Below are 14,107 nucleotides of genomic sequence, written 5' to 3'. Positions count from 1 at the left end.
TACAAGTGCTGGTGCTGATGGTGAAGGAGGACCTAGGCTGGGGGTGAGAGTCTTTTGCAGAAAACAGAAATTTTACATGTGCACCAAATAACTGTATTTATTCTAAAGCATTAATTTCCCAAGTAAGAAAATGAAAAAATAGCCTAAATAACCTAATTAATCCCAATGATATATATATTTCCCATTCAACTTAATTTTTTTAAATTTCTTTATTGGGGAATTAACGTTTTACATTCAACAGTAAATACAATAGTTTGTACATGCATAGGGTTTCTCAGTTTTCCATATAACAGTACAACCCCCACTAGGTCCTCTGTCATGGGACCTGTATTCTCCCCCCCACACACTTTGGTGCAATACACCAATTCCAATTCTACTTGTGTTTTCTCTTCTGCTCTTGTTTTTCAACTTCTGCCTGAGAGTGAGATCATCCCATATTCATCCTTCTGTTTCTGACACACACACACACACACACATACACACACACACACACACACACACACACACACACACACATATGCATGTATGTATATATTGTCACTAGTGTTATGGCTGTGACTCTGTGCCTACACCATGATTCTACTCCCGATGACCTTTTTTCCATCTCTCTCTCTCTCTTTCTCTCTCTCTCTTTCTCGTTAGGACAGCTAGAAATTGAGAGTGGAGGGGCACATAGAGGTGGAGAGAGAAAGATTAACACTTGCAGACCTGTTACACTACCACTCGTGAAGCTTCCCCCCTGCAGGTGGGGGGCGGGGTCTCGAACTCCGATCCTCATGCATGGTAATATCTGTGCTCAGCCCAGTGTGCTACCACCCAGCCCCCTAGTTCCCTTTAGTTCTGTTTCTCTTCTCCACTTTTGCTGTCTAGTGAAAAACGAGTCCTAAATCCTTGTCTGAGAGAGTTCCTTTTAGAGCAATCAGAAGAAGCAGGGAACTGAGCCTCGCAGGCTCTGTCCTCAGCACCACCGAGTGTGTGTGTGTGTGTGTGTGTGTGTGTGTGTGTGTGTGTGTGTGTGTGTTGGAGTGGGGAGGAGTTAGCCGAGGGGCGCAGGAGCTCGAGCTCCAGCACTTGCTATTCCTGGGCCATGGGAAAGGAGGTGGCAGTCTGGCATCTAAATGGCTAAGCTAATGGGCTTGGCAGACAGGAGCCTGAGAAAACACAAGAATCATTCCACCTCCGCCGCCCACAAACCTGAAGTTTCTCCGTAGAGCTTTAGAGGGCGCTGTGGCATGTCTGGCTAGGAGGAAAAGCCATTTATTGACTTACCCTCTAGGGCTTGCCTGAGAAATCTTTTGAATTCTGCCAGAGCAGACAAGGTGCCTGCCGCTTATGAAGGTGCGGGCTGTGAGGCTGGGTCTCTCCACCATCTCCAGCTCACTGTCACTGCTCCGAGGACACTGAAGGAGTGTGACAACTCCTTCTCCTTCTGACTTTTCCCCTGAGAAAGTTTACTTGTGATTGCTCTGGCCAGAGTGAAGGTGGCTGACCTCTGCCAGCCAAATCAAATTCAAGGGCTGGGTAGACAGCATAATGGTTGTGCACAGAGACCTCGTAGTTCCAGGTTCAATCTCCCACACCACCACAAGCCAGAGCTGAGCAGTGCTCTCTCTGGTTAAAAGAAGGAAAGAAAGGAAGGAAGGAAGGGAGGGAGGGAGGAAGGAAGGAAGGAAGGAAGGAAGGAAGGAAGGAAGGAAGGAAGGAAGAAAGAAAGAAAGAAAGAAAGAAAGAAAGAAAGAAAGAAAGAAAGAAAGGAAGGCCAGGCAGTGGTGCACCTGGTTAAGCACTCACATTGCAGGGCACAAAGACCCAGGTTCAAGCCCCTGGTCCCCACCTGCAGGAGGAAAACTTCACAAGTGGTGAAACAGGGCTGCAGGTGTCTCTCTGTCTCTTTCCCTCTCCATCTGCCCCTCGCCTCTCCATTTTTTTTCCTCTCTCTCTATACAATAATAAATAAGTAAAAGTATTTTTGAAAGAAAAAGAAGAACTGAGTGTAAACAAATCAAGCTCAGTGATGGAAGCCGTACTTACACCACAGCCCAGATAGATGTGACTTGGGGTTTCCCTGAGGGACGGATCTATTTTCTCAGAAATCATTTGTCTTCCTGCGGGAAGGGCAGAATTAATTAATTTTATCTGATAGGGCAGAGAGAAACTGAGAGGGGTAGGGGAGCCAGAAAGAGAGACAGAGACAGAGCTGCACCACTGCTTCCCTACTCATGAAGCTTTCCCTTTGCAGGTGGGACTCAGAAAACCCAGGTCCCTGGGCTGGGGAGATAGCATAATGCTTATGCAAATGCCTTAAAACCCCGAGGCTCTGAGATCTCAGGTTCAATCCCCAGCATCACCATAAGCCAGAACTGAGCAGTGTTCTGGTCTCTTTCAGTATCTTTCCCTCTGTATCTACTTTTTCTCATTAAAAGAAAGTAAATGAAAATATTTAAGAAACATTCTTAAAAAAAAAAGTTTTGTTTAAAAAAAAAGAAAGAGAAAACCCAGGTCCTTTGCGAGTTGACATTTGCGCTCACCCAGGTGTGACACCACCTGTCCACCTCTTCTTCTGAGTTTCAGTCTGCACATCTCAGAGGGATCCCTTAGTGATTGTCCCTTTAAAAAAATGTATTTCTGAGTGGTGATACACCTGGTTGAGCGCACATATTACAGTGCACAAGGACCTGGGTTCTAGCCGGGTCCCCACCTGCAGGGGGAAAGCTTTACGAGTGTTGAAGCAGGGCTGCAGGTGTCTCTCTGTCTCTCTCCCTCTCTGTCTCCCCTCCTCCTCTCAATTTCTGGCTGTCTCTATCCAATAAATAAATAAAGATAATTTAAAAATTGTATTTCTTTCAAATGCAAGAAGGGAGAAGGAGAGGGAGAGGGAGAGGGAGAGAGAGAGAGAGCGCAAGCACTCAGACCAACACTGCAGTACCAGCATGCATTGCTGGGGATTGAACCAGGAGCCTCGGGCATGCTTTACCAGCTAAATGACTGCCCCGGCTTCAGGGGCTTCTCTTAAATGGGTGGGTAATGCCAGTGTGGGCTTCATGTCTCCTCTCTTCTTTCATATTCATTCATTCATTCATTCATTCATTCATTCATTCATTCGTTCGTTCGTTTCTTTACTTATTTGTTTATTCGTTCATTCATTCATTCATTCATTCATTCATTCATTCATTCCTTTCCTCTTTCTGGCCCCATGCACTCCCTTCTAGTCACCCAGCTAAGAGATTTGATTGATCTCCTCTGGATTTGCCTACTCCCCCATCCTTAGCCCTGCAGACAGCGCCACCATGTGATGAAGTGTCTGGTTCTGCCATTGGCAAGTGGGAGGGTAACCAGCTGGGGTTTAGCTGCTGTGTCCAGGGAGCAAGGCAGAAGGCCAGGCACAGAGTTACAGCTGCCACGGTCTGGGATGAGGGGCGAAGTGGTGGTCAGAGGGCATGCAGACTTGCTTCTAGAAGAGGGAAAAATTCTGGGGCTCTAACTTACAGCGTAGGACAGCTTTACGCACTGGGAAGTTAAGAGAGGGGGCTGGGCTGTGGCACACCTGGCTAAACGCACATAGGACTAAGAGCAATGACACTCTCAGGGATCCAGGTTTGAGCCCCTAGCTCCCCACCTGCAGTGGGGACACTTCATCATGGTGAAGCTCATCTGCAGGTGTCTGTCTTTCTCTCTCCCACTCTACCTCCCCCTCTTCTCTCAATTTCACTCTGTCCTATCCAATAAAAGGAAAAAAAAAAAAGGCCTCCAGGATTGGGGGATTTGTAGCACAGGTTTTGAGACCCAGTGATAACCCTGGAGGCAAAAAAAAAAAAAAAAAAAGAAAGAAAGAAAGAGGAACAAAAAAAAATTAAGAGAGTAAATTTTAAATTTTCTTTTTTTAATTTAAAAAATATTTATTTATTCCCTTTTGTTGTCCTTGTTGTTTTATCGTTGTAGTTATTATTGTCATTGCTATTGAATAGGACAGAGAGAAATGGAAGACAGAGGGGGAGAGAAAGACAGACACCTGCAGACCTGCTTCACCGCCTGTGAAGCGACTCCCCTGCAGGTGGGGAGCCGGGGGCTCGAACCGGGATCCTTATGTCAATCCTTGCGCTTTGGGCCACGTGCGTTTAACCCACTGGGTTACCACCCGACTCTCAAATTTTCTTTTAACAACACAATAGTGATTAGGTCCGCCTCATTGTCACTAATTCTGCAATGAACCGCAATGTTGAGGTGTGTCCAATGGTCACACGAGGCAGCGTGAGCTCACGCCACACCGGAAAAGAAAGAAGAGGTGGTCGTTTTGTGTAGTCTCCAAAGGTGCCAGATCCATTTCATCCAATCCTGAAATCGGTGCTTTGATCTGATCTTGCTCTAGGGATCTGCTGTTTTAATAAACAGTGCTACTGTCTCTTCAAAAAATACTCGAGCAATCCCTGAACACTTTTTAACAGTTAAAACACAGGTACAAAATACCACAACCAAGAATCCGAATGGAAGTTAAGTTCAGGAATTGCACGTCTAGTCTGAGACTTTTCTCAGCACGGACCAAGATGACTCTGCTCTTGTCACATTTGAGTTCCTCCTCATGTTAGTCCAGTGGCTGAATTGGCTTCTGGGAGTGATCATCTCCGGAATTCATCTCTTGACTTATTTTTTTAATTTTTTAAAAAAATATTTATTTATTTATTTATTTATTTATTTATTACCCCTTTTTGTTGCCCTTGTTGTTTGCTGGTGTTTTTTTTAAAAATATTTATTTCTTTATTTCCTTCTGTTGCCCTTGTTGTTTTATTGTTGTTATTGTCGTCATTGTTGGATAGGACAGAGAGAAATGGAGAGAGGAGGAGAAGACAGAGGTGGGGAGAGAAAGACAGACACCTGCAGACCTGCTTCACCGCCTGTGAAGCAGCCGGGGCTGGAATCAGGATCCTTACGCCAGTCCTTGCGTTTTGCACCATCTGTGCTTAATCCGCTGCATTACCGCCAGACTCCCCGGTCAACTTTTTTTTTTTTAATTTTTTTTTTCTTTCAGGGTTATTGCTGGGCTTGGTGCCTGTACCATGAATCCACCGCTCCTGGAGGCCATTCCCCCCCCCCCCCTTTTTGTTGCCCTTGTTGTAGCCTCCTTGTGGTTATTATTATTACCATTGTTGATGTTGTTCTTTGTTGGATAGGACAGAGAGAAATGGAGAGAGGAGGGGAAGACAGAGAGGGGGAGAGAAAGATAGACACCTGCAGACCTGCTTCATCGCTTGTAAAGTGACTCCCCTGAAGGTGGGGAGCCAGGGGCTCGAACCAGGATCCTTACGCTGGTCCTTGCGTTTTGCGCCACGTGCGCTTAACCCTCTGTGCTACCACCTGTCTCCCCATCTTGGCTTCTCTTCCTTTGGTCATCTTCTCTGTTCTGCCCTCCTGTATGTCTCGGGTGACGCGCTGTCCTGAGCACATTCTCTCCAGGGATCCAACCTCCGGGGAGCCTTCGAGATTTCTGCTGTCTCCATTTGGCTCGCAGCCCTTTAATCTAGTGTCCACTTCACCGTGCTGGAAGATGTAGCGTTTGTAGCAGCCCTGCCGACTTGGAAACACACAGCTTTAGCAAAGGCTGTAAAGCCGCTTGTGACATGGCAAATTCCTGCTTGCTGGGGAAGGAGGCTGACGCTCGGTCTTTCTCCCGTTTCAGGAGAAGATGAAAGGCAAAAACAAGTTGGTGCCTCGCCTGCTAGGCATCACCAAGGACTCGGTGATGCGCGTGGACGAGAGGACCAAGGAGGTGCTGCAGGAGTGGCCGCTGACCACGGTCAAGCGCTGGGCAGCCTCACCCAAGAGCTTCACACTGGTAGGTACTGGCAGACCAGCCCGGGGGCTGAGGCGGCTGTGGGAGGGAGAGAGAAGAGAGGCCTTTGGGTTCCCTTGACCTTTGAGAGGAGCCTAGAGAAGAAGGGATGGTGGGTGACTGGGATGGTGTGCGGCCAAGGAGCTCAGGGCTTGCGCGCTTGACGTCCCGAGTTCAGTTCCTAATATTGTATGGACGCAGGGATGCTCTTGTTCTCTTTGACTTATCTATTTATCAGCAGGAGACAGAGTGAATATATAATATGGCAGAGAGAAACTACACACAGAGAGCTACCAGAGCACTGTTCTGCTCTGGCATATGGTGGTGCTGGGGGTTGAACCTGGAACTTTGGAGTCTCAGGCATGAAAGTATTTTGCATAATCATTATGCTGTCTCCCTAGTCCCAAGAAAGAGAGATTGGAAGGAAGAAAGGAAAGAAAGGAGAGGGAGAAAGAGAGAGAGAGAGAAAAGGATAGGACAGGACAGAATAGAACAGATGCTGGAAGTCCCTAGAGCAAGAGGGAAATGGCACCAACTCAGGTCTCAGTCCCCCCAACATGCACACGCACACGCACACGCACACGCACACACACACCAATAAAAAGGGGGAGGTGGATTTGAGATTAGTGACTTATATTGGAGGGAGAAGCAAACTTATAAAACCAAAGAGAAATTGGTATTCTGGGCCTGGGAGATTGATTGACCATGATGTCAGAGCACTACACTGGCGTGCCTCAGGCCTCCGAGGTCCCAGGTTCAGTTCCCAGTGCCACCAAATGCTAGAGCTGTGTGTGTGGTACCCTGGCTTTCCTCTCTCTCATACAGGTCAACACATCTTAAAAGTAATAATAATAAATCACTTTCCAGTGTGTGTTTATTTAGTTTTCAACAAAATGGGTGTTCAGAGAACTGAGTCTTGCATTCTGCCATAGCAGTTGGTGGCTCACTTCTAAAACAGAAACGTCAATAAAGACTTGGTAGCTGGAAATGCCAGAAGAAACGACTAAGTGGTGTGAAAGTAGCTGCCTTGGGGGATGGGACTGAGTGGGCAGTGAAGGTAGGGTGCCTTGGACTGGAAACAGCCGAACTTTGAGACCCAAGAATTGTATCGCTGAGAACCAAAATACGGGGCAGGTTAGGACTCACTTTGTAGAGTGCACGTGTCACTATGTGCAAGGACCCGGGTTTAACCCCTCTCACCCCCGCCCCCACCTGCAGGGGGGAAGCGTCACAAGCAGTGAGGAAGGTGTGCAGGGGTCTGCCTTTCTCTAACCCTCTGTATCCCCCTTCCTTCTCAATTGATCTTTTTCTCTATAAACACTAAATAAAATGTGGTGGTTTTTGTTTTTGTTTTGTTTTGTTTTTAAGAAAAAGAACTAAAATAGGGCATGGGAGACAGCATAATGGATATGTAAAAAGACTCTCATGCCTGAGGCTCTGAGGTCCCAGGTTCAATTCCCAGCACCACCATAAGCCAGACAGTGCTCTGGTAAAAACAAAACAATACCAACAAAAATGATATTACTTAAAAATGAATAATTAGAAGATAATTAGAAATTTCAGTCGCTATCTCAAGCAGAAGAGAAAAATCAGTATCAGTATCTTTTTTAATATCCCTGTTTGTAAAGTTAGATTGAAAAATTAGGAGTCAGGTGGTAGCGCAGAGGATTAAGTGCATGTGGCGCAAAGCACAAGGACCGGCGTGAGGATCCCGGTTCAAGCCCCCGGCTCCCCACCTGCAGGGGAGTCGCTTCACAAGTGGTGAAGCAGGTCTGCAGGTGTCTGTCTCTCTCTCCTCCTCTCTGTCTTCCCCTCCTCTCTCATTTCTCTCTGCCCTATCCAACAACGACGACAACAATAATAACCACAAAAATAAAACAAGGGCAACAAAAGGGAATAAATGACTATTAGAAAAAAAAAAGAAAACGTATGTGCTAACTCTTTCCTTCTCCTCTTGGCCTTTATTTGACTTCTGAAAAGATATTTTTCTCTTGTCTTCATGTTGCTGATTTTTTTTTTTAAGCTGGAGTCTGTTACAGTCAGAAAACATAGTCAGTTATTCCAACTCTTTCAGAATCATTTTTTCTTCTGTCCCGAGATATGATCATTAGTAGAGAATGTCCTCTCAATGCTCACAAAGAAAGTGAATCCTCCCCTTGGGTGAAGTGCTGGAGAAAGGCCAGTGAGATCTTGGTAGTAGGTGGTGGTGTTCTGGTCTCCTTGTACCTTTGTTCATTTTCTAAGCGTTCTCCCATCAGTTTCAGAGAGTGGCATCTCCAACAATAATCACGGGCTTTTTCTCCTTCTCTTTCATCTCTCAGTGCCTGTGTCTGTTCCTGTGTCGTATGTTTTGAAGCTCTGTTGTTTGGTGCCTGTCCATTTAAGCTTCCTCTCTATTCTTGCATGGAGAAACTGTTTCATAGGGGCCGAGAGGTGGCACACCCAATCAAGTGCACATAGTACTAAGCACAGGGACACACAAGGGTTCAGGTTCGAGCCCCCAGCTCCCCACCTGCAGAGAGGGACATTTCACAAGCAGTGAAGCAGGTCTGCAGTGTCTGTCTCTCTCCCTTTCTGTCTTCCCCTCCTCTCTCAATTTCTCTCTGTCCTGTCCAATAGAATGGAAAAAATGACAGCCAGGAGCGGTGGATTGGTAGTGCCGGCACCAAGCCCCAGAGATCACCTGGAGACACTATATATATTATGAACTGTTTCACGGTTAGGTTCTTTTGTCCCAAGTTTCTTTTTTTTTTTTTTTAAGTTTTTTCAAATGTTTTTTTATTATTTTATTTTATTTTTTGTGTTGTTTTCTCCTCCAGGGTCATTGCTGGGCTCGGTGCCTGCACCATGAATCCACCGCTCCTGGAGGCCATTTCTTCCCCCTTTTTGTTGCCCTAGTTGTTGCAGCCTCGTTGAGGTTATTATTGCCATTGTTGACGTTGCTTTGTTGTTGGATAGGACAGAGAGAAATGGAGAGAGGAGGGGAAGACAGAGAGAGGGGAAGAGAAAGATAGACACCTGCAGACCTGCTTCACCGCCCGTGAAGCGACTCCCCTGCAGGTGGGGAGCCGGGGGCTGGAACCGGGATCCTTACGCCTGTCCCTGCGCTTTGCGCCACGTGCGCTTAACCCACTGCGCCACCGCCCGACCCCCTCAAATGTTTTTTTATTATCTTTATTTGTTGGATAGAGACAGTCAGAAATTGAGAGGAGAGACAGAGAGACACCTGCAGCCCTGCATCACTTGTGAAGCTTTCCCCCTGCAGGTGGGGACCAGGGGCTTGAACCTATGTCCTTGCGCACTGTAACATGTGCGTTCTGCCAGGTGTGCCACTGCCCAGCCCCTGTCCCAAATTTCTTGTGCTCTCATGTCTGCTTTAACGTTTTCTTGATATAATCTCCCGTGCCATTTTCTCCCCAGTTTTTTTTTTTTTAAAAAAGGAAACATTAACAAAACCGTAAGATAGGAGGGGTACAACTCCACACAGTTCCCCCCCCACCAGAACTCCGAATCCCATCCCCTCCCCTGATAGCTTTCCCATTCTCTATCTCTCTGGGAGCATGGACCCAGGGTCATTGTGGGTTGCAGAAGGTGGAAGGTCTGGTTTCTGTAATTGCTTCCCCGCTGAACATGGGCGTTGACTGGTCGGTCCATACTCCCAGTCTGCCTCTCTCTTTCCCTAGTAGGGTGGGTCTCTGGGGAAGCGGATCTCCCCAGTTTTTATCATGCTTTTTTTTTTTTTGCCTACAGAGTTATTGCTAGGGCTTGGTGCTTGCAACAGGAATACAGTGCTCCTGGAGGCTATTTTTTCCCCTTTTTGTTGCCCTTGTTGTTTTATCATTGTTGTGGTTATTATTATTATTGTCATTGATATCATTATTGTTGGGTAGGACAGAGAGAAATGGAGACAGGGGAGGAAGACAGAGGGGGAGAGAAAGACAGACACCTGCAGACCTGCTTCACCGCCTGTGAAGCGACACCTCCCCACCGCAGATGGGGAGCCGGGGGCTCGTACCAGGATCCTCACACCAGTCCTTGTGCTTTGAGTTGTGTGCACTTAACCCGCTGCACTACCACTCGACCCCCTTTATTATGCTTTTATTCTTGCTCTTCTTGTTTCTCTCTCTCTCTCTTTTTTTTTTTTTTTTTTGCTAGTGATGGCTTGCAAGATGACAGGTGTTTAGTCCCACACCACAGCCAGCACCAAAGCCCTGTGCCGAGCCTCTCACCCACCCCCAGTCAGTACCCGTATTGCAGTTGTGCTGGCTCTTGACATGAACAGTGCTTTCAGTCACCTCTGGGCCTGCTGGTGATGGTGTTAGGAGACTTGCTCTCCTGGTTTCGATGTTAGGCGAGGTTCAGAGTGTGGCTTTTTAATCTACTTCATGGGCCTCGGTCACAGTAGCAGGTCACTTTCTGGGCATATGCGGTGTTGTCCTGAGTTCCTTTGTCCTTTTCATGCCACTGGGCTGTCTGCTCACACCCTGCTTGAGCTGCCTGCTAGTCACGAGTGCCTTTTGTTGGGGGAGCCAGGGGTCCCTGGGTGGAGGACAGGGAGACTGTCGTCACTTCAGAGGGGCCAGACCCCCTTCTTGCTGGGATGTGGAGCAAACACAGGGACCAGGGACAGCCCAGACTCTCACTGCTGGCCGGCACTGGCTCAGCTTGTGACACTGGACTGGCGATCCCGACCCAGTCTCTGCTCTGCTCTCCTTCTCCTGAGCCTCTGACCATCGAGAACCATCTTTTTCAGGAGCTGCCCGTTGAAGGTTCCAAGTTTCAGACTTGTCCAGCACTCAGGAAAGGGAGGAATGGACTAGAAAAGGAAACCCAAGAACTCACCAGATGGGGTCCCCCCCACACACACAATCCCTCCCTCAGACCCCACGTAGGAGTGAAACCACGCAGTAGTCTTGCACGTCTTTCCTTCCTTCACTAAGCATCATCACCTCCAGTTCCATCCATTTCATTCCAGAGGACATAGTGTCATCTTTTTAATCGCAGCATAATATTCCATTGACTCTGTGTCTCATAACTTTTAAAAATGTTTTATATTTATTTATTTCCCTTCTGTTGCCCTTTTTTTTTTTATTGTTGTTATAGTTATTATTGTTGTTGTTGATGATGTCGTCGTTGTTGGATAGGACAGAGAGAAATGGAGAGAGAAGGGAGAGAGAATGAAAGAGACCTGCAGACCTGTTTCACCGCTTGTGAAGCGACGCCCCTGCAGGTGGGGAGTCCCGGGCTAGACCTGGGATCCTTACGCAGGTCCTTGCACTTTGCGCCACGTGCGCTTAACCCGCTGCGCTACCGCCTGACTCCTCCTAACTTCTTTATCCAGTTACCTATCAGTAGGCATTTGGGTTGCTTCCATATTTGGTTTATTGTGAATGAAACAGCTATAAACATGGGACTTCATAAGTTCCTTAGACTTAGTGTTTTCACATCCTTTGGCTGTACGCCTGGGAGAATTGCTGAATCATAAGGTATTTCCATTTTTATTTATTTATTATTGTTATTGTTATTATTGCCAAAGCACTGCTCAGCTGTGGCTTATGGTGATGGAAGGGATTGAGCCTTGGACTTTGGAGCTTCAGGTGTAAGAGTCTGTCTCCATATCCATTATGCTATCAGCCCCCCCCCCATTTTTATTAGTTGAAGGACTATGCATCCTAGTTTCCGAAGGGGCTGCACCAGTCTGCATTCCCGCCAACAGTGCAGAGTTTTGCTTTCTGTACATCCTCACCAACATTTGTCGTTTTCTGTTTTGTTGATACAGGTCATTCTCTAGTCTCACATCATTTTGAGACAGACAGAGAGAGAGAGAGAGAGAGAGAGAATATTAGAAAGAAAGGAACAAGAGAGAGACCTAAGCATTGCTTAGCACTGGCATAAGGTGATGGCAGGGATTGAACCTATGGTCTCTGGGGCCTCGGGCATTCAAGTTGGTACTCTGACAGCCTGAGCCGTCTCCCCTGCTGCATTTCTCTAGCCATGAGGACAGAGACTTTAAGGAATGGGCCTGTCTTCCTCAGCTTCCAGACCTCTTTCCTCAACATTTTTTGTATGGGTTTAGAATATTCCGTAGTGTGCAGAGGGGAAGAGCAGGGAAACGTAGCTCTGTGCCATCAAGTCCCACATCCAGACCTCTGAGCCCTTCATACTGGCCATGGAAAGCTGTCCAAAGCGCTCACCTGGGTGGTCCCTGCGTGGCTCGTGTGACCCAAGATCCAGCCCTGAGCACATCCTGCAGGTGTCACTCGGGCAGCCTTGGTGCTGTGCTGCCACTGACAGAATCAGCCCTGGACATTGAAACGCTTAATAACAACAACAAAACCAGGTGATGTTTTCATATTTCTTTTAATGCTGCTTAATACCTTGTCATGCCTCCTCTCCCCCCCACCTCCCAGGATTTTGGGGAATATCAAGAGAGCTATTATTCAGTGCAGACCACGGAGGGAGAACAGATATCCCAGCTGATAGCAGGTTACATTGACATCATCCTCAAAAAGGTATTGCTCTTTGATACCAACTTGTTTTTAATAAAGACTGGGTTCAGGGCTGGGTGGTGGTGGTGCACTGGGTTGAGCACACATGTTACAGTGCATAAGGACCCGGGTTCAAACTCTCGGTCCCCACGTGCAGGGGGTCAGCGTTACGAGTGGTGAAGCAGTGCTGCAGGTGTCTCTGTTTCTCTCTCCCACTCTATCTTCCCCTACTCTCTATTTCTAGCTGTCTCTGTCCAATAACTAAAGATAATAAATTTTTTTAAGTAAGGGGAAAGGGGGCAGTCAGTGGCACACCTGGTTAAATGCACATATCACAGTGCCCGAAGACCTGTATTCAGGCCCCTGGTCCCCACCTGCAGGGAAAAAGCTTCAGAAGTGGTGAAGCAGGGCTGCAGGTGTCTTTCTGTCTCTTATCCTATCTCTGTCTCCCACTCTCCTCTCAATTTCTTTCTATCTCTATCCAATAACAAATAAATAAATAATAAAAATAAATAATTACAAAGTACAAGGACTCAGGTTTAAGTTCTTGGTCCCCACCTTTGGGGGAAGCTTCATGAGTGGTGAACCAAGTCTGCAGGTGTCTCTCTTCCTCTCTGTCTCTCCCTGCCCTCTCAATTTCTCTCTGTCCAATAAATAAATAAGACGGGGAACAGAAAAGGGGCTGGGTCGATGGGGTACAGTAACTGCGGAGAGGAGCATCCAGTCAGCACTCGGTTCACTGACGTGTTAAGATGACCCGAGCGTGCCGTCTGTGGCCTCCGTGTCCTTCCACGAGGTCTGACTTTGCTCATGTTGGTGTCGCTGAACGTCGGGAGGTGGACAGCAGAGCACGACGCAGCTAACAAAAGGCCTGCTAGTCCCTCGGCACCTCCCTTCCCGGACAGTCAGTGTCACACCCCCACACACTCCCAGCCCCTGCCGAAACCCAGCTTGAAGACTTGAGACTGTGATTTGCATTTTGCATATACACTTTTCCCTGTGTACCAAATTGTATGGTGGCATCCATGCCTAAGAGTTCAAGGTCCAGCCTACTCAGGTCAAAGCCTCCTACACATCAGGTCCCGACTCTGTCTTGGTTTAAACCATTTAAAATTAAGTCTGGTGGGTGGTGGGTGGTGCACCTGGTTGAGCGCACATGTTACAATGTGCAAAGACCTGGGTTCGAGCCCCATGGTCCCCACCTGTGGGGGTGTGAGAAGCTTTGCAAATGGTGAAACTGTGCTGCAGGTGTCTATCTCCCTCTCTCTATCTTCTCCCCTCTCAATTTATGGTTGTCACTATCCAAGAAATAAAGATAATATAAATTTAAATAATTTCTCTTTAATATTAATTAACTGATTGATTGATTAAATCCGGACCATAAAAATGGCAGGAGACGTCATGCAGTTCTCTATACTAAACATATATTATTATTACTGCTTCTGCTTATCCAAGAAGTTATTTGACTCAAGAAACATGTTTTAATCTTTTTTAATTTATTTATTTTCCCTTTTGTGGCCCTTGTTTTTTTTTATTGTTGTTGTAGTTATTGTTGTTATTGTTATTGGATAGGACAGAGAGAAATGGAGAGAGGAGGGGAAGACAGAGAGGGGAAGAGAAAGATAGACACCTGCAGACCTGCTTCACCGCTTGTGAAGTGACTCCCCTGCAAGTGGGGAGCTGGGGGCTTGAACCAGGATCCTTATGCCGGTCCTTGTGCTTCATGCCATGTGTGCTTAACCCTCTGCACTACCGCCCGACTCCCGCCTCAAGAAACATTTGGCAGACCACAGCA

The 14,107-nt window shown here is 47.1% G+C and overlaps 1 protein-coding gene across 9 annotated transcripts in view; it reads left to right on the top strand.

The window, feature by feature from the left end:
• TLN2 (talin 2) overlaps window positions 1-14,107 on the top strand; it is a 414,501-nt gene that overhangs the window by 249,246 nt on the left and 151,148 nt on the right. For all 9 annotated transcript variants that reach the window (XM_007533899.3, XM_060174397.1, XM_060174399.1 and 6 more), the window contains 2 exons: window positions 5,672-5,827; window positions 12,235-12,336. In XM_007533899.3, the coding sequence (XP_007533961.1) occupies window positions 5,672-5,827; window positions 12,235-12,336 (258 nt within the window). The remainder of the gene's footprint in view (window positions 1-5,671; window positions 5,828-12,234; window positions 12,337-14,107) is intronic.

The sequence above is a fragment of the Erinaceus europaeus genome, chromosome 16 (genome assembly GCF_950295315.1).
Source record: "Erinaceus europaeus chromosome 16, mEriEur2.1, whole genome shotgun sequence".
NCBI lineage: Eukaryota > Metazoa > Chordata > Mammalia > Eulipotyphla > Erinaceidae > Erinaceus > Erinaceus europaeus.
The sequence above is the reverse complement of the archived record's forward strand: the minus strand, read 5'-3'. Positions and strand labels throughout refer to the sequence as shown.